Source organism: Poecilia latipinna, unplaced genomic scaffold (assembly GCF_001443285.1).
Source record: "Poecilia latipinna isolate Pla-1442-1.1 unplaced genomic scaffold, P_latipinna-1.0 Scaffold503, whole genome shotgun sequence".
In the NCBI taxonomy this organism is placed as follows: domain Eukaryota; kingdom Metazoa; phylum Chordata; class Actinopteri; order Cyprinodontiformes; family Poeciliidae; genus Poecilia; species Poecilia latipinna.
The window spans coordinates 70,725-95,426 of NW_015113119.1; the positions used below are offsets into that span (position 1 = coordinate 70,725).

At 40.9% G+C, this 24,702-nt stretch overlaps 2 protein-coding genes across 3 annotated transcripts in view; both read left to right on the plus strand.

Annotated features, from left to right (window-relative positions):
- arsb (arylsulfatase B) overlaps positions 1 to 16,523 on the plus strand; it is a 21,138-nt gene extending 4,615 nt beyond the window's left edge. Inside the window, exons 2-7 of one of the 2 annotated variants that reach the window (XM_015040259.1) lie at positions 521 to 711; positions 799 to 1,006; positions 2,608 to 2,851; positions 4,042 to 4,112; positions 14,162 to 14,261; positions 14,348 to 14,478. In XM_015040259.1, the coding sequence (XP_014895745.1) occupies positions 521 to 711; positions 799 to 1,006; positions 2,608 to 2,851; positions 4,042 to 4,112; positions 14,162 to 14,261; positions 14,348 to 14,393 (860 nt within the window). In that variant the 3' untranslated portion in view covers positions 14,394 to 14,478. Of the gene's footprint in view, positions 1 to 520; positions 712 to 798; positions 1,007 to 2,607; positions 2,852 to 4,041; positions 4,113 to 14,161; positions 14,262 to 14,347; positions 14,480 to 15,934 lie in introns of those variants that run through there. The other variant, XM_015040258.1, reaches the window with a different exon arrangement.
- Positions 16,524 to 21,515: 4,992 nt separating this feature from the next.
- lhfpl2a (LHFPL tetraspan subfamily member 2a) overlaps positions 21,516 to 24,702 on the plus strand; it is a 46,331-nt gene continuing 43,144 nt past the window's right edge. Inside the window, exon 1 of the mRNA XM_015040261.1 lies at positions 21,516 to 21,759. The gene's annotated coding sequence lies outside the window, so the exon portion shown is untranslated. The remainder of the gene's footprint in view (positions 21,760 to 24,702) is intronic.

Here is a 24,702-nt window from a genome sequence, read left to right on the forward strand (position 1 = left end):
ATCAGAACTGATTCCAGGAGGATTAGCGAAGCACCGATTTCACATCACTGCTGATGTCATTGATACCACTGGAACTGAACATTTTATTGTAGCCTGATGTAAAAACATTTTTGCTAGACAATGTCAAACATTGAGAAGTTTTAATTTTTGTTATCAAACATTATGAAGCCAAAAAGAAAAGAAAAAAACAGAAATATACAAAGCTCTTCTGAGGCCTGGTAACAAGTCATAATTGGATTCAGGTGTGCAGAACCAGGGACCCATCCAAAACATGCGCTGCCTTCTAAGGGTTTGTGTGTCACTGACATCTAGTGGTCGGAGTGGATATAACAGTCGAATAAACACTCCGCTCGCTATATCTCCGCAAACTGCAAAATTCCTCGAATCACTTCAACATTGTAAACATTTATAGCATAATATGATGATATTGTAACACAAATACTGGTAAGGAAGTGATTTTGAGGGGGGAAGAAAAAAGTTTCATGGCCGCGGGTTTGAAGTCGTGACCTTTGCGTCGCAGGTTACCTGACGGGAAGTGAGGACTACTTCACTCACGAGCGTTGCTATGACATCGCTCCTCTGAACCTGACGCGCTGCGCACTGGACCTCAGGGACGGAGAGGAGGTGGCCGCCGCGTATAAAGGAGACTATTCCACTGAGCTGTTCAGTCAGAGAGCTGTCAGTGTCATCAAGAAACACAACTCCAGCAAGGTGATGCACACACACATCTTTTTTTTTTAAATTTAGTTTCCCTGCCTTGCATATGAAATATCCCCCCCCCCCCCCCTGTTGTCACAGCCACTGTTCCTGTACGTGGCGCTGCAGGCGGTTCATTCACCCCTGCAGGTACCGGAGCGTTACTTGGCCCCCTACAGTTTCATTGAGGACCGTCATCGCAGGCTGTACGCCGGCATGGTGTCGGCCATGGACGAGGCCGTGGGCAACATCAGCCTGGCTTTGCAGCAGGAAGGGCTTTGGGACAACACGGTCCTCGTGTTCTCCACAGGTACACAACCACACGCTAATCCACAGAACCAAACACAAATACACAGCACACTTTCTAGTAATTATCTGTTAAAACAAACAACAAAAACAGCTATTATTTTACTTTTACTTCACTGTCGTAGAGTTACATAACATAACTATCTGTAACCTTTACAACCTAAAGAGCCATTTTGCCCCCAGGACAGTCAAATAAAACTTGCAAATATTGCACGATTATTGAAAAAAAAAAAAAAAGAAGACAAATTTTAGACAAATATCTACTTTAGAAAAGTAGTAGAATAGATAGATAGATAGATAGATAGACCGGTTTTTCCCTTCTAGAGACTAAAATATTTGCATCTCTGCCAAAGAAAAGAACAAAAATCAAGCTGATCTTAACCTGTTCTTATCTTTAATACCCTGGTGTTCCACTAGAGGGCAGCATGTCGCTGTGCTTCTTGGGGCCAGTCAAAGTCCCTGGCCTTTTGACAGTTCTCCATCTGAAAGAAATTTATGAGAGAACATCATCTGGTCATCCAAACATGTAGCCGCTCACAGTTTTCCACATGTGGAACATCTAATGGTTAGCATCTGAAGTAGGCAACCACTTTGAGGGTTATTTTTAGTGGCGTTCATGCTTTTTAATGGCTAATTAGAAAACAGGAACAATGCTTTGATAGTGAAAACGTGAGGTTGGATGCAGTAGGTGGTCCCGTTTCATTGTTTCTTCCACGCATATGGTTGGCTCTGACAGCAGCAGCAGCGCCTCACTGCTGGTCGGAAACACTGCAAATGCTTACAGTCAAAAAAAAAACAACACACGTAGCAGTGTGTGGATAATCAGTGATGCAACCTTTTATATTTCATGAAACACTTCCCCTCTCCCCCGGTGAAAAGTTTTATCCATCTCCAAGGCTCCAAGGTCGCGCTGTTGTGCTTGGCTTCTGCGTGTCATGACTAACAGGAAGTAAATGAGCCCTGAACTCGCTCTGCCGTTTTACTGTAAGACGTCCGCCTCTTTCGGCGAGGGAGAGCCGCGGCCAAACCGGCGCGGAGGAAAAGAGCGAACAGGCCCGCAGAGCGCCAGAGCAGCTTGGAAAGGCATTAAGGAGTGAGATTTTCCAGAACAGTTTGACACAGGCTACTTCCTGGACTTGCATGACACCCTGCTACTGAAAGGGGATCCCTGGCTGGGGAAGCGTGTTTATACCGGACCCACGTAATGCGATGATGACAACCTGTGTGCTACAAAATAAATATAAAAAAAAAAACATCAGTATCGTCAAAATCAGAATCAGCATGTGAGTGAGTAAGTAAAATTTGTCTATATAGCGACATTACGGACATTAAAATCACAAATGTGTCACAAAGACCCAAACATAAAATCAAGAATATAAAAGGTAGCATAAATCAATTAATTGTGATAAATTGAAGTGAGATAATTTCCATTTTTTTTCTACTTCACAATAAAAACCAAAAAAAAAAAAATACTAATAAAACGCATCCAACTGTGTGGTTTTTAGCACAACATAAAAACTTAAAGAGGTGTGAAGACTTTTGTTTAGCCTTCGAAGCTGAAATCTGCTTTTCTTTTGACCAGATTTCTCTATTTTTCTCCGCCAGATAACGGAGGCCAGACGGTGTACGCTGGCAGCAACTGGCCGCTGCGTGGGAGGAAGCTGTCGCTGTGGGAGGGGGGCGTGCGGGCAGTGGGGTTCGTTGCTGGCCCGCTGCTGGAAAAACCCGGAACCGTCAGCCGGGAGCTCATCCACGTCTCCGACTGGCTGCCCACCCTGGTCGGCCTGGCGGGTGGCAGCACTGGCGGCACAAAGCCTCTGGACGGCTTCAACGTGTGGAAGACCATCAGGTGCTGCCCCTCTGTCCATGCGGACGCTGTGTCAACAGAGCTAATCGATTGAATTACTTTCGTAGCTGGATGGGTTTTTCCCCCCCGTGTTTTATGGAACTTTGTAAAGGAGCGATTACAGCGCGGAGGGGTCGCATGCGGCCGCTCGCAGACCACAGACGTACTTTCCGTGTGAGTTTGGCAAACTGTCAGCGAGTCCTGTCTGACCGAGACGCTGCAGCCCTGTGAAAAAGTATTTCCCCCGTTTTCAAAATTCCCTTGTTTTTGCTCCAAACCAGACATTAGCGACCCTTTTCATTTCAAGGAGCTGCGTTTGCCCTCGGCCTATTTTAGGGCCGAGAAACATATCGTGACATAAGACTTTCAAATCAGTCGACATCGATGATTTTGTTTTAAATGTCTGAAATTCTGCCAAATTGGTGCGTGGCCTTTGCTGTTTCATCCACATCGTCGTCGTTTATTTTTAAACAGTTATGAGCTGCGATGGGGAAACATGAACCTGCTGCTGCGCTAGTCAATCAACAGGTTGTTGCTAGGTAACCAAAGAGTGAGTGAGTTAGTTGATGACACCAGCCGTGCTTAGCTAGTTTTGAGAGGTTGATGAACTAAAGCCTTTCCTCTGCCCACATCTCCCAGAATCGGAGTTCAATAAAATTATTCAATATTCTTTCAGATGTATTATTTATCTATGTTGATCATGTGTCCTTCACGATATGTATTGTTATTGATTTATTTCGAGCAGACAATAAAAGTAAAAAACTGAGAGAGAAAAAACAGGACAAATAATTATGCTAACTGACATGCAGTCATGATCATTTATTGGGTCTCTGATGGACCGAATCAGCACACTGCCACGACAACGCCGTACATCTCCACTCGCCTCCAGGAGGCCGACCTGTCGGCTAACGGCAGGACAGGAACCGAGCAGCAGGCAGCAGAAGAGCCAGAGTTATTTTAGTTGTGTTATCAGAGCGTGTGGTGAACGCGAGGGGAGCGTTTTCTCGGCGGTGGACTGCGGTCAGAGGCTGGCAAACGGCAGCCAGCTGGTTCACATTTACAGATCCCAGCGGGGTTTTCACTGTGCATGAGTCAGACGTCACCATCCCTCTGTGTGTGTGTGTGTGCGTGTGTCCATGTGTTCAACAGTAACGCCCCCCTTTTCTTTTTTCTTTCCTTTTTTTTTTTTGCAGCAAAGGCTTCGCCTCGCCCAGACAGGAGCTGCTACACAACATCGACCCTTTGTATTCTGACCTCGCTCCATGTAAGTTCCTTCTTCCGTCCGGACCAATTATGAGGACCCATTGTCTGAACGGACTGTTATTTTTTTTTGGTCTAAAAAAACAAAGAAAAAAAACAAAACAAATCCATACATTTAAGAATGACAAAGTCAACTTTCTTTTCCATTTTATTTTAACATCCCTCTTTGGCCAGTAGGGAAGCACTTGGTCTTGGCTCCTTGATTGTTCGTTTTCTCCAATCTTCTAATTGTCTTGAGTTAAGGAGATTAAAAACACCTGCCTTACCTGAACAGCGTTAAAAAAAAAAACCCTTAATACTGTGGGCAACTTAAAAACGCAAAGTATGAATTAAAAAAATTCAGGTCTTTGGGGGTTTATAGAAGCCCTGATCCTCTTTCAACAAATATATTTTTTTTGCAGAGCTGAGAAAAATGTTTCCCTAAGGGGAGATTTAAAAAAAAAAAGTATGTGTTGTGCACACCTATGCTGAATATATCGATTATTGGAAACATTGACATAAGGGTCCCATTTTCCTACTTGCACACAAGTACTTTCCCTGCTAGAAGCCACAACAATTACGAAGCAATAAACAGATTTTTTCCACAGACTTCTTTTGTTTTTTCCCTTTAAACTTTAATTCTAAGCTAAAAGAGTTCATGAATTTGAGGAAAGGGTAAACATCTTGCTAAACACAAGCTGCAGCCTAGGGCTGCTTTAGTCGCTCAGATGTTTGTTGTTTTGACGTCGTTGTTAATTTTATCGCCTCCTGCTGTCGTATCGCAGGTATTACTTTGTCATGTTTTTTAATTGATTGTGCAAATATTTTTCACAACAAAGGGAAAAAAATGTTTTAAAAACGTAATCATAGTGTAGCTGAGGCCTAATGTGAGATCAACAACCTTATAATGAGAGTAGTTTTGTATTAGCAGGTACATGCTAATAGCTCCAGGCATGCTAGCCTAGCTAGCCTCAGGGATGTGAAAAACTCAGCAAAAAAACAAAAAACAAAAAAAAAAACAATTTGTTGAATGAGAACAGTGTTCCCATGACTGCCTACATTTTTATTCAAATTTGCCACACTCTAGTCAAAGGTAATGTTAAGTCATAAAGACCGTAGAATTGTCTTTATCCACTGTAGAGATGATTAAAGTAGCATTAGCCAAACTTTCCAAAGCGATTAACATTTGGGTAGATTATGATTTAAAGCTTATATAAATGAGATTTAGTACTTGACTTGCTATATTAAGACACCCTAAAATTGGACCTCGTCTAAAATCAACAGTAGAAAAAGCTAAATGCTAGCTAAACCCCACAGCTTATGCAGTTACAAAATTAGACATTTACATGCGTCTGTGTGCTGATTGATGATTTCTTTATTTGTTTTTATATGGGAAAATGAAGGGCTGAGGTTATGTTGTACTTAACAGTAATGCAGTTTGGTGCAAAATACACATAGGATATAAATTAATTGAGGTAATGTTTTTTTTTTATAAAATTTTTTAAAAGTGGGATAATTTAGGTTAAAAAAAAGAGCAATTTTGAGACATGAGCTATTCTGCGTTTGGTGACCAGATTATTTATTCATAGCCCTTCACAAATTCCTAACTACCAAGTTTTCTTTGGAGTCTGATTGCAATGTACCCATGAAAAATCATCTTTAAACAACTGGTTTGTTCTCATGCGGCTGTAAAAACAGCCCAGCGGCGATCTACATCACAGTGAATATGACAGGTATCATGATTCTAAAGAATATATCCCTGCTGCGCTGTAAATCCCGCCGCTTGACTAGGTTTCGTCAGGTTGCTGGATTCCGTGGAGTACAGAAATTTACGGCCTCTAATTTACCTACCATGAGCATCCCCGAACTGTGGGAGAATACTTCGCTGGTCCGTTTCAAGCTGTCCAAGTCGTGATTCATCTCCGGGCGACGGCCAGCGGCTTGATAAAGCCGAGAAGATGGAAACCTCCTGTCGCGTCTTTTCCCCTCCCATGTTCGCGCTGTGCGGGATGCGTGTTTCTCCTCGTCCGCCGGTGTACGTCTGCTGTTTTCTTTCCTCCCAGCATGGGCAGGAATATCAAAGGAACTTTGTTTGAGTTTTGGATTCGCGCAGCAGATCCCAAAGCATGTCGTTGTGTAATATTAGACAAAGCCTTTTTCCAGTGCACAAAAATATGTTTGCTCTAAGCTTGTTTGTAGATTAGAGGATGTTCGGTGTGTTTGTGGACTGTATTTTTGTCACAGTACAACAACAAAGAAAACTTCAGTATTTAAGAAAAGACCAGGAAACGTTGGGCAGAATGATACAGTAGAGTCCTGGTTTTTCACAGGAATAAAGTTGTGAGGTTTCAATAAGGATGAGTCTCCTACGGGAAGTTGCAATGTTGCGATCGCAAATATTAACGCAAATTCACTCATCGTTCGCAAATTCTGCGCTGACTTGCTGTTTTTACCAGTCATCGCACGCTTCCGCAAATCTGACCAGTCATATACCTTAATGTCTGCTGTATTTCCTTCTTTTCTGACCAATCACTGCAACTCAGCTGAATTTTGACCAATGCCATTAGCCCCCTTGGTGACACTTTATTTGACTGGATGTGCATAAACCTGACACGGCACTCGTCATGAACATGAAGGAGTCTTTGTGAATGTTTACGACTGTTGTCACGAAGTGTCATTTGGGACTTTTAATGCAAAGTTGATTCTATTAATGAACAGTTAATGTAAGTTTTACTGCAACTTTGCATAAACACGTAATTATTTAGCAAATAATGCTAAGTTGACACTTTCAATGCACTTGCAATGCAACTTTTAATGCAAACGTGTATTAAAAGTGGAATTATTTACCAAACAGTCAAACATTCATGAAGACCACTTCAGATAAAGTGTTACTGCCCCCTTTTCATTTAACTTCCTGTTTCACAGTGACTCTTGAAAAATCAAACCTGCAAGATGAAAGCATGTGTGATGCTAAATGGTTTCCTTTGTTTTTTTTTTTTTTTTTTTTTTTTTTTGCATCAACTATTTTGAGAAGTTCTATAGGATTTGCTTGTACTGTGTTATGTACTGGTTCATACTAACATCCATGAATATAAATATGGAATATTTCTTTGGTACTTTGACAAACTCCTCAGGAGATGGTTTTATTTCTTTTAAGGTGCTACTTCAAAAAGGTACTTAGAATGTTATTTGTACTTTGCATATTAACTATGTTAAAATCCTGTCTTTTTTGGGGGGAAGGTAATGTGCAGCAATTTCAACTTTTGTTGTGAGACCACGTAATAGCATAAATAAAGCTTTAAAAAATGTGCAAGTTTTTCTTAAGACTTCCGCAACATCAGTAGCTTTAGGTCGCCATAAAAAAAACAAAAAACGTCGCAGTTACTCCAAGAAGAAGCCGAACGACCCACGGTTACTTCACAGCTCAGTATTGACTACAAATGCTTGCCCCGCTGTTCAGATTTTTTTTTTTTTTGCAAAGAAACAATGTTTGAAAACCGTGTATTCTTGTCCTCCATCTGTTACATAACGTCCAAGTGAAATACACAGAAGTTTGTGATGAAAACTAAATCCTTCTGCATCTGGTTCACTATCAGAGGATGTCTTGTTCTTGTTTATGAGAGAAACGATTATTTAAAAGAGATACATGTTTCATCTTCACACTTTGTTAGAGCCTCTTCTTGTTGCTATTCAGTCATAACGTTACTGAAGTTGTGATTAGTCATTGTTATCAGCCAGCAGTGGTGAATGCTAGTTTTTAGAGCTGGGTGTATCATGTGTTGTTTAACCTCTGATTGTAGGGAGGATTCCTGGAAGAGGGTCATGTGACTGAGGACACACTGGAGACACAGAGGGGTGGACTCCTGCCTTAACCACTTAATAATTTGTGAACCCAACCACCACCTCCATCTCGGAGGGCTTAATGGGACTCTGGTCTGTGGCAGCTATTTCTGACTTTGAGGTGAAGACTGGACCTTCGACATTTAAAAATACCATGCTTTTTTTCTTTATTACCTTTTTTGTTATTCTGAAATCTGATGTGCCACAGTAGGGGTGTAATTGGTCAGTGGAGGAACAGATGTGAACTACAAAATCAGTTTTGCCAAAAAAAAAAAAAAAAGTAGATTTTTAGCCAAGTTTGTAACAGATGCGTTACAATGTTGCTGTGAAAAAACTTTGACATTCAGATCAGAACAAAGGCTGGTTGATTCTTTTATTAGGATTTTAAGGACAACTCAGTCATGTGTATTTTGTCTATTTTTTTCTTTACTTGTACACTAAAGCGTCACTAATTTGAATCTAAATTTTAGTGTCACCAAAATACATGGCGTTGCTATAATTTGAAAGCTTTTATTTAAGCTCTATCACATAAAACATTTTATTTAGATAAAACATATATTTTAAATCTTTCTATCCAATCTTGAGTTCTGGTAGAAAAATTTAGGACTGGAACTCTGGATAATTTTACCCTGGAACATTCTGGACCGTGGGAATCTGGAGGAAAGTTAATACTTAATCTGGCTAGCTACTAGCTGTCTAGTAGCTAGTAGTAGCTACTGGCTACTAGCTGTAGCTAGCTACTAGCTGACATGAGGCAACTGAACATTCTGGAATGTGGGAGCCTTGAGGAAAGCTAATAGCGAGCTAGTCAAACTGAAGCCCCTCTGCTAGTTGGGCTTCAGTTAGTTGCCTCATTAAAGATGTTTTCCTTGTTTATCCAAAATGAATGTTGGACGCTGGCGAAGCTAATTGAGGTGAAGATGTAGCAGACACATCCAGGGTGTACCCCACCTCGGCATTCCACACGCTGGCTGCTGGAACAGGCTCCCACGGGTACAGGAAGTAGATGGTGATGGTTTGTGCATTGCTTAACGGTATGAGTCCCATGGTTTTAGCCCTTAACTTGCAATCATTGTAACATCCTTTGTGACAGCTTTATGAACCAGAGCGCAGTGTTTTTAATATGTGGTGGCGAGTCTCTTCCTGTGACCTCAGCTCTGCGTTGCGGATTGTAATTTGAACAACACACCCACACCAATATATCTCGCCGAGCTGTTTTGACACGGGGCTGTTTTCGAGCGGCTTGTGGAAAACAAGGGATTAGTGAGAACATTTGCTTGGGCCTTTATGGAAAGTAGGGTTTGAAGGTTGCAAATCTAGTAGCTTAGCAACAGAGTTTTCCTTGACTTTACCGGTGAAGAAAGTTATAGTGCCAAAGGTTTTCATGTCTAAACAATATCAATTTCAATATCATTCAATTATACCTGTGGCTCTCGTGTTTCTACACTCTACTTTCCATTAACTTTGACTGGCTTCACTGTTCCTAAGGAAGAAAAGTGTCCCCCACCCCCACAGCATGATTCTGCCACTCCACACCCATTCAATATTCAATAAATTAGATGATTATTGAAAAGTCAATTTATTTCAGTAACTCTATCACAATATATATAGATTAATTAGACAAAACTGATGTTTTAACACCTTTATTTCTCTTTATTTTTCACTTGCAGGTAATGAAAAGGAGACATTAAAAATTTGAATATTTCATCAGCCCAATAAAAATAACTATTTTTAATCAAAAGTATGTTTAACACCTGCTTAAAACTTGTTTTCAAATTGTACTTGCTTCCAAAACTTTTCAGATCTTTACATGTAAAAAAGAGATTTTTTTTTTCTGTTGCGTTCTGGACTGACAATCTCCAAAGATTTGGGAGGAAAGCTTGAACTCCTGACCTCTCGAATCGGCCGAACCTACAAAAGCAAGCGTATACGGTAATTAGCCGGAGTTCGGCTGAACAAAATGTTGGAAGTCCGGCTGCTGACGACTCCGTTTAATGGAGCCAAATCCCATGGTGCCTGGGATTCTCCTCAAAGTTTACTGGTGACCATTACTATATAAATCACTGAGGCGGCGAAGAGCAACACTACAGCTTTACAAGCTTACGCCATCGTGTTTCATGTTGAAATCTTTGTCAGCCACCAAACCGACAACAAGCCTCCCTTTCTTAGCATTCCTGGTTTTGGGATTCCTCTCCTATTGAGGCTGCTTCTCACTTTGAGTTCCTTCCCCTTTTTCCTCTCAGTCTCTTGTCATTCTTTTGGTTTTTTTTGGGTTTAATTCATGAAAAGGGTTCTATTTTTTTCTCCCCCCCGACATACTCTCCTCCTTTCAAGTTGGCTTTGAAAAAAATTCCTTTTCCTGTTGCTCTCGCAGAGGGGATGTCGACTAAATGTGTCACAGAGGGGTCCCCGACGCTCTCAATTGTTGGGAGAGGCACAAAGGAGGTGGTGTGGGGAGAGAAGTCTTGGACTTGACCCAAGACTTGTAACACCCCCAGATTTCCCTACAAAGCTCTTCAGCTTTTTCCCCTCTAGCTGTTTCTCTGATTCAAAATATTCCTCGCTCTACTCGCTCCTCCTCTCGCAGAGCGTCTGCCGTGGGTCTAGAAGAGCGTATCGTCTTCCCAAGCCCATCCGTGGAATGATTTTAACACGTGGACATGTGGGGAAAACCGTTGGAGGCCCAAATTCCTTAAATTAGCGTGAGCTCAAGCACCAGGAAACAAATCAAAACCAGTAAAGCTCACATAATTTATGTTCCCACCTGCTTGCACACAAAAAAAAGTGTTTATTCCTCTTGAATTTTGTCTCGAGGTCTAATGTATTTTATTGGAACGGTATGTGACAGTCCAACAGAAAAGTCGGTCTGCATCGCTGTGAAGTGGAAGGAAATGATAAATGGGCTTCAGATACTTTGAGAAACAAAAATCTCAGTAGGTTGGAGTGCATTTCTGTTCAGTCCTCCTGTGTCGATACTTTCCAGAACCGTCTCACTGCAGCCACAGGCGCAAGTGTTTGGGTTCTACCAGTTTTTCACATCTGGAGACGATCGTTTTGACGTGCTCGTCTTTTTTTTTTCCCAAAATAGCTCAAGCTCAGTTCGCTTACATTGTGTCCGCTGACTCTGAAAGAGTCTTCAATTCAAGCCTTAAAATGTCTTAAATCCATTGAAAAACAATAAGTTGGCATTAATTATGGTATTCACAGGTCTTAAATTTTGTTGTGGCAGGACTATTTAATTGGATATATTCTATGTAGTTTCCTTTTTTCTTGCATAACTTTACTGTTACTCAAAACTTTGATCCTGCGTTCACTGCGGCTGTGGCTACCAGTAGTTAGTTGCTAATATACCCTAGGGCAGGGGTGGCCAAGTCCAGTCCTCAAGAGCCACCATCCTGCAAGTTTCAGATGCATCCCTGCTTCAACACACCTGAATCAAATGACTGGCTCGTTATCAGGCCTCTGTAGAGCTGATCCCGGTCTGTTGGAGTAAGGATACTTCTAAAACTTGCAGGATGGTGGCTCTCGAGGACTGGACTTGGCCACCCCTGCCCTAGGGGCTAATTAGCTCACCTTTTTACATCCATTATGGGCAAGTGCAAAGTTTATCAGCAGGATTTGGTTTGCTCACTTCTGTTGCCAACTGATACAATTTGCTTCTTTGCAGTTTTCCTTTGTACGTTTGTCGTGACGCAGGTCTTAAATTTCATTCATAATGGTCTTAAAAAGGTCTTAAATTTGAGTTGGTGAAACCAGCAGAAACCCCAGCTCAGATGTAGATAGTCTTTGATCATCGTTGTTCAAGCTTTGCTACAATTTCACAGTTCAAATTTGGACAGAACTTTTACTGATGGTGCGGCTCATATTCAGGTGTGTTTAGTAGTCCGGATATTACGGTGACATTGACTTTACACGCACTATTATGAGTGTGTCTTGTAAAATAAACATGTCTCCAACACATATTACTATTGAAGCGAGAAGCGGCCATATTGAACCCTAAAGTCGGCCTTAAATATGCTAACTGTATGGGTTAGGGGTCCAACTTTGGGTGGCATTCCAGTTGTTTTTTCCAACTGGGCAGTGGGAATTGAACGCAGCACCAGCTCCGTTTAGCTTATTGTTCACTAATGTTCTCCAGGAAACCTCTGAGGCCTTCACAGCTGGATTTACTCTTTGTTTTTGTGTTTTAAAATTATGGGCCTGTTTCTGTCTGCCACCTAAAATCCTAATAAAAATACATTAAAGTTTGTGGTTGAAAACAAAACTGAAGGCTTATGAATACTTCTGTAAGGCACTGCACATACCACTCCGTTGTGCAACAGCGCCTGTTTAGTTCGCAGGCCTCTCCCCGTTGAGCAGCCCGGCTGAATGCATGTGAGAGCCATTAAGATGCCCGCATGTCACTTGCGCAACGAAGAGTGAAGAGCTGAATGTCGTAGCTTTTATCATGTGGTTCAGAAACGCTGAGATCGGAAATGTTTTGACTCTCGAGTCATGTTACTGCGGTGGACGGGCTTCGCGTGGGTTGCGGCGTTGTCCATACGCAAAGAACGCGAGGAAGAACTTTCTTTTTTCTTTTTTTTTTCTTTGCTCTTTCAGCGCCGTGAGGCTGAGATCACTTGCAAATCTGCCTAATCAGGAGCACATTGTTGGGGTCAGCAGCGGCATGAACCTGGGAATGCTCCAAGGCCAGGTTTCCCTTGCTTCTCTTGGAAATCACAGACATGTGTGCTCCCTTTCTGGGAGATATTTTTTTCCCCGTCGGCTGAGAAAGCTCACTGTTGGAGGTTCCTGAAAATCCTGGACATTGTCAATACAAGGACAAATAATTGACTTTTGCTTCGTGAAAGCGGAGAAAGTGTTGCCAACTGGTGACTGCGGCTGTAATTTTTCATCGTATCTGTGGAGCTGCACTCATGGTGAATTACTCATTGTGCTTGGCAGGCGTAGAAGACTGGTGCTGACTCGACCACATCACCGCCATTTGTCAGATTTCTACATTTAAATGCTCCAAGTTTGAGGAAAATCCTGCCTATTACAATTTCTCTCGTCAAAGATTGCCTACCAATTAAAAATAATTGCTTATTGATGGTGTGTGTGTGTGTGTGTGTGTGTGTGTGTGTGTGCGCGTGCGTGCGTGCGTGCGCCCGCCCGCCCGCCCGCCCACGTGTGTGTGGGTAACCTTGCTGAGGATGTCCGGATCAGATTGTGTTGCCTCACAAGTCCAAGTCCTTTGATTTTGATAACGAATCCCAACCCATTAATTCAAAAATACATTAAAAACAATGAAGAGGAGCGTAGAAACATACCCAAGATGTCCCTGTTTTTAAAATGTTACCCACCTTATTTGTCATTTAACAGAACACTAACAGCTGTGTGAATCAAAGGCAGATTTTTTTTGTACCCCTCTCCTGACTGATACTACAGTTACCCAAAGGATGCAAAGATCAGGAAAATCAGCTGAACTTTAGTTTTGGTTAGGCCTATCACAGTAAGAAATAAATGAATTAATCACTGATCAATTGAAATTAGTTCAATAATTTACATTTGCATGATTTATACTTTTTCTCTTTTTCTAACTAAACTGGACGGCAAAAGTTTTCAGTCTGGTCTCAACTAACACTTTTTGTTTACAGAGACTTCATAATTTGTTTTATTTGTTTTTTGTTTATTTATGTTGAATATTTAAAATGTCTTCCAGTTCCTGTGTTAAATGTTCATGTTGATCTTTGAGAATGTGTCCTTGTGCTATTATACCACTATCATCATATTACTTAAAAGTGGTCTCAAAACAATAATATCGTTTATCCCAATAACTTCTGGGACAATTTATCGTCCAGCAAACGTTGTTATTGTGACGGGTCTGGTTTTGGTAAATGAAGACACGTTGATGGATGTGAACTCCAGAAGACCAAAAGATGTTTCTTAGCATCTCGCTACGCTCTAGCTAGGCTGAGAAGACCCTCCCACTGCACTATTCGACTATATTCCTGTTGTATTTTGGGAAAAAATTAATCTTTCACAGACATTTCATTGGAACATCAGGAAACGTCATCAGCTTTGTGGAAAAATAACACAAATCCTTTTAAACGGGAGGGATTTCAATAAGCTTTGTTTGTTTTAAACCACTTTGCTTTTCCTCTGCTGATTCTTCGTCACCCGTCCCCCCCCCCCCTCCTTTTTTTCTGTCTATTTATTTTGACGCCTTCATTCGATACCGACTGCGACGTTCAGGCATGCGCTCAGCTTCGGTGCCATTCTTCCGTGCCGTCTGGATTAACACAGACACCCACAGAAGGGGCTTTGTGTCTGCCGGTGGTCTGATATCCTCTGGGTCAGCGTTTTCGAATGTTTTTTTTTCTTTTTGTTTTTGGAAGGTGGATGAAGTGAAGTATCAGCTCTGTTGTCTTCTCCCCGCAGGTCCTGGCAACCAGAGTCAGTTAACTCTGGCCCGGGGGGTCGCTGAAGACCGCTGGGCCAAGTTCGGCTTCAATGTGTCCATTCACGCCGCCATCCGATCCTCAAACTGGAAGCTGCTGACTGGATACCCAGGTCAGTATTCTTTGTCACCGGTAATGACACGTTTAGTCTAAGTGAAGGCAGAAAGTCGGACACAAGTAGAGCGTCTGTACTGGCATTTACGTTTCATGTTCACTCATTTCTGGTAGAAAACTCGGCCTTTTGTGGGTGAAAGTGTTGGCACAACGATCCTTATTTTCCTTCCTGACATGTTTTAAACTAGTCAAGTTTATCTGTACAGCAAATTTCAGCAACAAGGCAGTTCGAAGTGCTTTGCACCAGAGTAACATCATACAAAACAAGCAAATATTACATTTAATCAAATACCATCATCAATACGCAGCACATATGTTGATCGATGTTCCAGTCACTGTCAAAGTAAACACTTCAGGTGGAACTCAGCGTTTCAGCAGTTTTCCAGTTTTCTGGAAGTTTGTCCCGGATTTGTGCTATGCAGGATTCTGGAAAACGATGGAATTTCATTTCAACATTTTTATTGAAAATATTTATTTAACCAAATCTCTCTTTCTCATTCTTCTGACATTTAGCAAATAAAAATACTTTTGTGGTAATTCTAACTGACCTGTAATGGGAAACTCTGAGAAAACAGTGTTAAATGGAGATATATTTGCTGGGGAGTTTGTTGTTTTTTTTACATTGTGTCTTTTCTAATCTGGTTTCTGTCACATTCTGTGAGAACATCTTGTAACCTTGTCAGACCTGCTGATAAGGAAACTGTCCAAACGTCTGACTCCTTAAAAAGCAGTTTACAAGGAGAACAACGAACATCAATTATTTTTTTCACCACCAACTACAGAGGGGAAAAAATAAGTGCAGGACCACCTCATCAGTCTTTATAAACAATGTGTTTAAAAAGTGAAACGTAGGTAAAGATCAAATGACGTTACATCAGAAAAAGTTCCACAGTGAACGACTTTGTGTTGTAAACATTGTAACAACCTGGCAGGTCCTCCAGCTCTGTAGCTTCATAGCTAATATTAGATGTCAAGCTAATGCTAGCTTGCTTTATTAGCAACTTCAGGACAGTCGGAAGGTTATAGAAGCTAACTTGCTTCTAAGATGCTACGATTAGCCAAAATGTGTAAATACTGAAGCTTATTGAGAGGATCTTGCATTAAAACACATATAATGCATTACCAAGTATTGTTGGTCTAGTTTCTAGTCCTAATTAGTTAGTACACTTGAAATAAGATCAAATTGACTCATAGATAACCTTTCAGTGACTTGTTTTAAGTAAATAATTCTTTAATATTTATGAAAAAATACTTCTTATTGACCTATTTCTTGCTGAAAAGTTACTTTTACGTTAGTTTTATCTTATTTCAACTGTAATAAGAAGTTAGCAGTAGAAACTAGACCAAAAATACTTGGTAAGATTGAGTTTTTTTTTTTTTGTTTTTTTTTTTTTTTAAGTGTATAACACGTTTAGCTGCTACTAGCATGTCCTCTACCTCGTTACCTCCCCAGGCTGCGAGGTTTGGTTCCCCCGACCCGGCTACAACGGGTCAAACTCTGGGGTCCCTAAGCTCGGCCCGCTGAAGCCCATCATGCTGTTCGACGTGGAAAAAGATCCCGAGGAGAGGAACGAGGTGTCGGCCCAGTTCCCTGACGTGGTGGATTACCTCCTCACCAGACTCCAAGAGCACCAGAAAACCGCGCTCCCCATAAACTACCCCGACGACGACCCCCAATGTGACCCGGGCCCCACCGGAGCCTGGGGGCCGTGGGCTTAGATGGAGACAACATGGAGGCATTATGAAGGATCCTATTTGCACTTGGTTCATTTTACCTGTGAATGTTAACAGCAGGGAACATTAATAATGTTTTTATGAACTTTTTTTTTTTTTTTTTACGTTTCTGATGTCCGTACAACATGACATGTATGAGAGTCTCCGATGCTTTCTGCTTGGTTTTTGCACGTCATTTTTCTCATGATCCAGACGAATGTGATGTCGTCAGCCGTTAATTATCTGATGGATGAATGTCAACAGAAGTGATTTATACCTGAAATGCTCATTTTAAAGTAGCTCCTTAAAGCTAACCTAATCTAAAAAAATGCTGTAAAAAGAAATTATTTATCCTGTGTTCTGAGTATTTTATGTTAGTTGCAAGATGTATTTTATATATACATCTGTATATATAAGGGAAGTTTGATGTTGCTTTGTTTCTTTGTACTGTTCCTTTAGTTTGTGTTGCTGTTGTCCCAACTTCTCTCATTTTGCAGAACTCAGATGTGAAATTAAATTAAAATGAACAAATAAAACAAATATGGCAGGCCAGATTAATATATTATTTATATTGTGTAATTGATTAAAGTCTACCTTTTTTTTTACTGTGTCTGTTTGTGTACAATTATTTTCCACCAAAGATTTTTTTTTTTTTTTTTACATTCCAGGACAAGGTTATTAAAATTTGCTACATCACAGCAATGTTCCAAAAACGATATTAACACGTTTCATTTTGTCCTATGCACATTCTCTGTCTACACCAATGAAGATTATTTCATTTCAGTGTCTGATCTATTTTCCAATTAATTTAGCAAATATATTTTTGACCATTTTATGTCACAAAAAAATGCAGGTATTCTCCATGGCAGTAGTGGCTAATGTAGCAGCATCAGTAAAATCATAGAAGAAATGAAATATATCTAATCAATAAAATCTTATCAAATGAGAATTAAAAAAAAAATCTGATCAATTTAATGTAACAAAATCAGAGGCCTTAGCTAGATCCCATTAATATAGCTAAGATTAAGAAACAGCTTTCTAACACTTCTTGATTATTGACTTGTTGACATTTTGAACCGTGTAACTCTACAGAAAACGGGACATTACAAACCCTGTTAGTCTCTTCAGGCCAGAATGAGCTTTAAACCTAATGTGGCTTTTGAGATTTTAGATCACAATTTGCTGAATTATTTATTTAGTGACAGTCAGACCATATGGTCATGCACATGTATTCGCTTAATCTTTAAACAGTTCTAGTTTCAGTTTTTTCTATGACTCTTTAATGCTTTTCAGGAGTAAAATGTTTTTGTTTCTTTTTTCTTTAAAACTCTCCAGACTCTCTCGCTTGGCTTACTCGTTTCTGAATATGAGAACACCACATGATTATTTTATGTTTCTGAGAAAGTCCTCAGTACGTAGCTGAGGTTATAAATTTGCCACCCGCCTCCCCTGTTAGTTTACTCTACAATCAAAACTCTGAATTTCAGGATGGGGAAATATTTCATTTAATTAGACGTTCTGTCCATGTTAAACCAAAGCCTGACACTTTCTCAGCTCGTCTGCAGACTCGCCCCTCCTCGCCGAGTTACGCCGTTCCTGCCCGTGTTATTACCATGGTGGTGTCATGGCCCAACTCTTTTTTTCACACTTGATGCGGCCCGGTGACTCTCAGGCTGAGTCAGCGATGCCTGACTCTAATGTCGCCCCCAATCTGGCTCAAGAGGTCGTTGGGAAAGACACCTATACAGACTTAAAGGTAAATTTCATGTGATCAATTAATCCGTTTTTGCTGCCATTAAAGCTGCAGTATGAAACTTTTACAAAAAAAAAAAAAAAGAAACCCCATGTCAATTAAAACTATCACCATGTCATGATGCTATGGAAGGAGATGGTTTGTCTGTGGGAAAAAAAAAATCAATCTCCTCCACCTTCTACAAGTGATATAATTACAGCCTGCAAAACTTTACCACTCCTGGTCAAAAACAACCGATCAGAGCCAGGAGGAGGGTCTTAGCGCTGTCAATCACTCTGCACAATGGCATGGTAGAAAAACAACTCAGGAAAAGCATTCATCTGCTGCTGTGGTCGCTGTGCTAACTTTGGTGAGCCAGCTGTAGCTTGGCAAAAAGTGAGCAGGAGGAGGGTGAAAACAAGAGTGATTGACAGCGCTAAGACCCTCCAGCATACTTGCGTCACACCCAAACGTTAGCGATCGCTATGTTCTTATTCTTCTAAGAAACATCCGAAAGTGCTCTTATGCTAGCTTCAGCTAGCTGTTTATTTCTGTCTCTTTTTGGACGAATTCTGATCCTCGAGCGCCCTCTGCTGGTAGCTTCTTTAGTAACAACTATTATTGCAGCAATTGGGTAAAATGCTGTAAAAACAAGCAATCGGTTCTCAATAGACGCCCTGTACGAAGCAAACCGTGGAAGAAGTGACTGGTTTTTACCAGGCCAGGTTGGAACCAAAAAATTTGGATAATTGAAGTCAACTATCTAAAAAATAGGAGTCAGTTGCTTTTTCACATAAAATTATGTTTGTTTGGATAGTTTTTTGCTTAAGCAATGCCATCGTTGAAAACTGCTTTCCGTGTCTCAGGTTATTTTTATCTGATCTGTTTCAGATCTGAAAACAGCAGAAATCTGTAAAAGTTGCTACAGAGTAGCAGCGATTATATTTTAAGAACGCCATACGAAGGACGGACAAGCGGCTGCCATCCTTGAAACCCCTTCTGGTATGTCCGCAGTGAAGGCCTCGGTCGGCGGTGAAGAGGGACTGGAATTCCAAACAAGATGGCGTCTGTCTGCGCCGCCTGCCTGTGAAAACAGATTCAAATCAGGCCGACCGACCAGTCAGGAATGTGTTGAACCTCCGTCCTTGAAAGGAGATCCGACTGCTCATCGCACCTCGTAAAGACGGAAGTCCTTGACGGCTCTTTTACAACAATTGGGGGCAACCAGAGAGAAAGAGCCGGGAATGTTCAGGAGCCCGGCAGACAATGAACGGCGAAGGAGGCGGGTTTTTTAAGGTGTCTCTTGTCAGGATGGCAGGAGACACCAGTCTGTTCATCACCAGGCATATGCAGACACCAGATGAGCAAAAACACATGACCGTGTTATTTGTTTGACAAAAACATCTTGGCAGCTTTTCCAAGTCATTACTCCTCCGTCTCCATGCTTCACAGTCGGTATAAAATCTTCCTGCCTTTATGACACATTATGGGTTTTTTTTTTTTCAAACTCAAATTTTAAATGGACATGGTTTTTCTAAACCAGTGCTCTAGTTTTGAAAGAACTGACTTTCTTTTGGGAAACATTTTAAGGTTTTTGTCTTTTTCTTTATCGACATGAAAAAAACATGTAATGAGTTGCACCATCCTAATTTAGCAGCACGCACATGGCACGATTGACTGTGCTAAGACCCGCCTCCAGCCTCTGATTGGTTGCTTCCTGTTAGCAAGGCGGACAAACTCAATTTTTTTCCCACAGATTATCTGTCCCGTACTGTACCGTCACAATATGGTGACGGTTTCAACAAATATGTATAACAATTTCTGTCTTTTTTTTAAACTAAAGTTACATACTGCAGCTATAGGGAAAATCTGAAGGCATTTTCCTGGGCATTCTGGGTAAATCACTGCAGCCCAGAGATTCAAAGTCCACTCAGATCTCACACAGATGACTGATTCGTCGTCTGTGTGAGCCGAAGTACTTTCACTGGAGACCACTGTTGTTCCGCTCTGACTCTCGAGCCGAAGGTCAGTCGGAGTAACAATGATCCCAGGAACTTCTGATAACATCAAGGCTGTTGTTCCTGACAATACCAACATGTGTTTATGCAGAAACTCCCTGATCGAGTCATGAGACTTCCCTTGTGTTTACACAGCATTCAAACCCCACTGACCGACAAGCAGGAATAAGAGGGCACTGGGAGGCCTGGCACCAGTTGCTCCCCTCCTAGTCTCAACACTCTCAAAATAGTCCACTCAACTCTCCTTCACGGCCGTGTAAACGGTAGCTGGAAGCACAAAAGTTTTTGTTTCGCACCATTCTTATTACCCGAGCCGGTGCCGACCTCCAATTTTTCCGTCACATAATTCTATTGAATTAGGCCAAAGTAGAGGATGGAAGACGGTGGAGCCATAAACACTTGAGGAAACAAAGCGAAGTTTGGCAGACATGTTGGACGTCAGTCGAAGGAACCTTCAGCATGTGAACAATCTGCACTGAACGCCGCCGCTGTTCCTCAGCTGCTGGCTTCCCAATAGGAAGGAGGTTAAAAGACGGATTTAGAGAGCGGCATGAAGGCCTTCTCGTTTCACACGCAAACTAAATCTGGTGATGAGTCACCTTTTTTGAACAACTGTTTAAAAAAACAAAACAAAAAAAAATCAGCAAAGTGAGTTGATATAAGCTGTAATTTGATTATGGACTCAGTCATCAAATTACACTTAAAGGTGAATCTGAGTTGACATGTATCAACCCAAAATGCATATACGAATCTCATAGTTTGTTTTCTGCTTGCTAACTCTACAAATTTACACTAAAGACAGTCATGGTGGGCTTAAATGAAACCCTTCAACAAACTATAACCAGCTGTTATCTGACTATTCTGGTGCAAGCGCTGCTGCTATTCTCCAATACATGTTATCTTTCATTAAAGAGAAACTAATTTCTTAATGACAAATGCTTTACAAAAATGGCTACAGCAGCATACGTTGGTCATATTTTACCACAGTGGGATATCTAATGCTAAAATGTAACAAAAAATAAAAAAATGAAAAAGTGCAAAAATGAGTGGATTGAGCTATTTCTTGTATTTATTTATTTATTTTTCTTATCAGTTTTACCTGCTCAACAATAAACACAACTTTTAAAAAATCTGTATATGGTTGACCTTTTTTTTTTTTTGACCAATCCTGAGTTGGGGTCAGGGGCCAAACAAGATCAAGATCATTTCAAGGGCCACAAATGGCCCCCGGGCCACACTTTGGACACTCAATTCAGAGTAACGATACTCCATAATAAAATTACTAGAGCTAAAGTAAAAAGAACAACATTGTAAAAAAAATACACTTCAAAAATACTTTTTTCCCAAAACGTTACTCAAGTAAATGTAACGACCAGTTAGTACGCAAATCTGCCTTTTAGCAACACTTAGTTCTGTTATTATTCCTCCATTTTCAGAAGTAACAAAACGGAATCCTGTTAAACTGAAGGAACACAAACATTTTATGTCGGCGCCTTGTAGCGACATTAAATAGATCCTCTATTGACGAGGGATCCGGATCCAGAGGCTGGTGGATGGGGGGGAGGGCTCTGCCGGGTCACCCAGTCAGTCAGCAGAGTCTGGCTGGACAGACAGGAGGCGGACCGAGCCATTCATTCTTCAGCGAGCCGCGGACAAAACGTGGAGGAGGATGAAGACAGCCTGACGACGAGAAAAGTCACGCCATAACCAAGTCCCGGTCGTCAAACCCGACACTTTTAATTCAAACAGAGAAAGTGGAGAAGAACTTTGAGCCTTCGCAGGGATCAGAGGGCGTCTCGTTCCTCACTGTTCCACGTAAGTATGCGCGTCTGAAGGGAAATGTTTCCAAACTTCTTCTTTAACTTTCCGTTTGTGGCAACAATATAGACCTCTCCTCTTTTTTTTAATCCCTTGTAGCTTTCAATCGGCGTAGATATGGTATTTTTATGCCTCAGTGTCTCCACTGTGCTGGCTGCGGGATTTTGAAGGGAAACGCGTGGCAGGAAAGCCGAGCGAACTGATGCGGTGCCAAACAATGCAAAGGCTAAACTTACGGATCCATCAGAAACGCTTTAGGGTTTAACGGGAACGATACAAATCAGGACGATTGGAAACGATTCCGATAATCATAAATAGGAAATCTTTATATTTGCCGACTCGTATTATTTTCCCTTGTGTGCTGTCATAAAGTAAAACACATAGATATAAACAAACAAAAAAAATGATATAGTCTTTGAACAAAAGTAAAAGATGTGTATTTTAAATGCAAAGAACATTTTTAAATATATATATATATATATATATATATATATATATATATATATATATATATATATATATATATATATATATATAGGGTCAGCGGCAGTTCATATATATCGAGTCTATATGTGATTTAGTCCAAAGTCAACTTAAATCAATTGAATTTATTCCGACAATCAAATAACATTGTTATGAAAAAGTCTTCAGGTTTAGACCGTTTTTGCTTTTTTTGTGTGTCACATTAAATATTTCAAATATCAAGCTAATTTTAATATCATACAAAGACATGGTGAGTGAGTATATTCAAGATGCAATGTTCGAATGATTATTTCATTTATGAAGCGGAAAAGATCTTTGGAGTTTAATTTAAGTAGCCACACCCAGACCTGATTAATGCCAGACCCCTAGATTAAAGAAACTGGACCTCTCTTCTCTCAGTTAAGGTCAGTCAATTCATTTCAAGAACACCTGATTTGTCCCAATGGGAAATGAAATGTTGTTGTAATTCAAATCTGGTCCAAGTGTCTTCAAAGAGTTGTTGTGGATGGTGTTGATGTAGGTAGCAAGACTTGCTATGAACCTGAGGGAGCTTCTGACTGAAGGTTGTTGCTGTATGACGATCTCATGACTGCTACAACATGCTAATAGCTCAATATCCAGGCAGCAGAGACAATATGCCACAGTAATACGTCCTGTTAGTACTGCTGATCTCTGTCTGGCTGTACGGTCAGAAATCCAGGCAGAGAGACGTTGAAGTTGGGGTTATGACCCTTTGTTCGATTGGAGAAACGATTTGAACTTCCTCCTTCTCTCTCTCTGCTCATTGGTCCTGCTCTCTGTCTGGGAACCTTGTCTTTCAAAGCCTCTGGAATTCGGGGTCGTAGTTTAGGTATCATGTGAGCTTTTGAGATGCTAATCAGCTGCCCCCGGTCACGATTTAACAACAACAAAACAGAAAAAGGAGACTGGGCAAAAATGTCACCCACTGAAAAGTTGCAAAGTGAAAACTGCCGCTGACCCTAAAGATCACAAAGACTCGTCTCACATTTCCCAAACAGGGTCACAATCTCCGAGACTTTTTTTTTTTGAGAGAATACTCTGTGGACGGATAAGACTGGATTACATCCGACAGGAAGCGAACATCACGTCAACAGTCAGACATGGCGGTGGCAATGTGATTGTCTGGGGTTGCGATCGACTTGCAACAGCTGATAGAACCGCAAATTTTCCTCTCTACCAGGACGCTCCAAAGGAAAATGTGAAGTTTCTGACCTTAAGCAGAGGAAAACTTGGGTTGTGAAGTAGGACAATGATCCAAAACACACCACATATAAATGGTGAAAGGAAAAAAAAAAAAGGAAGGTGGAGTGGCCAAGTTGAGGTCTGGACATAAATCTAATTGAGATGCAGTGGCATGACCTTGAACGGGCTGTTGATGCTGAGTACAGCGCAACTAGTTATTAAGTTTACAGGGCAATTTCTTTTTTTCACACGGCACAAAGACTCTCTTCTCTCGGTAAATGAAAATCCTCGTTTGAAAACAGCTTTTTGTACTTTCTCAGGTTGCCTCATTAGACGAAACCCCTAACAAGGCAACGGGAAGCTACTAATTTATCAGCTATTATTTAAGCTATAAAACAAGCAAATCTTTTTGTCTTTTTTTTTTTTTAAGTGATGCCTTCCAGGAAAAGCGTCTTTATCCTCAAACACCTGCATGTGTCATAAGGCATATTAATGGTTTAAGGTTGCTGCTCTGCTATGGCTTCAGGGGAAAGTCTGTCCCTAATGTCCCTTCTTGTTTTTTAAGCGTGCTTAAAAAACTGTAATTGTTTTGTTGTTGTCACGTTTGCAGCTGTGAAATTAAAGCGCTGCAGCAGTAAAAGTGTGGTCTTGCGCTTGTAACAGTAATTAGTTACAACCTATTTGTGATTTCTTTACTTAAAGGAGAGCATTCAGCTAGTCGAGCCTGAGATTAAAATCTCGGTTAAAGATAGCACGGTCAGTAGCTGGGAGAAATTTGAGATTGCCTGTTGTTCCTCAAGGTTCTGTGTTTGGCCCATTAGAAATCCCAAAGCTTTTCTTCACTTAACCTGCAAAAAAAAAAGAAAAAAAAAAAAAAGGATAAATACACGCATTTCTATCTTTCAATCAGCAGCCTAGTTGTGTGAATCCAATTGGAAGAGTCCATTTTATCTTCTTCTCCTTTCACGTGGTTCTTCAAGGCTCCGTGTTTGGTCCATTAAAAATCCCAAAGCCCTCCTCCACCTAACCCGCAAGAAAAGCACAAAGACACACATTTCTCTCTCTCCAGCAGCAGCCTGGAACTGCAGATGCGTCGGAAAAGTCAATTTTATCTTCTTCTTCTCCTTCTTCAAAGCAAGGAAAAAGGATTACCAACCTCCTCCTTTGCTTGGTGCAGATGATGCAGTCAGCGTTGCTTTGACTACACTTTACAAAAAAAAATAAAACCCATGAAACAAACAGATTTTTAACTGC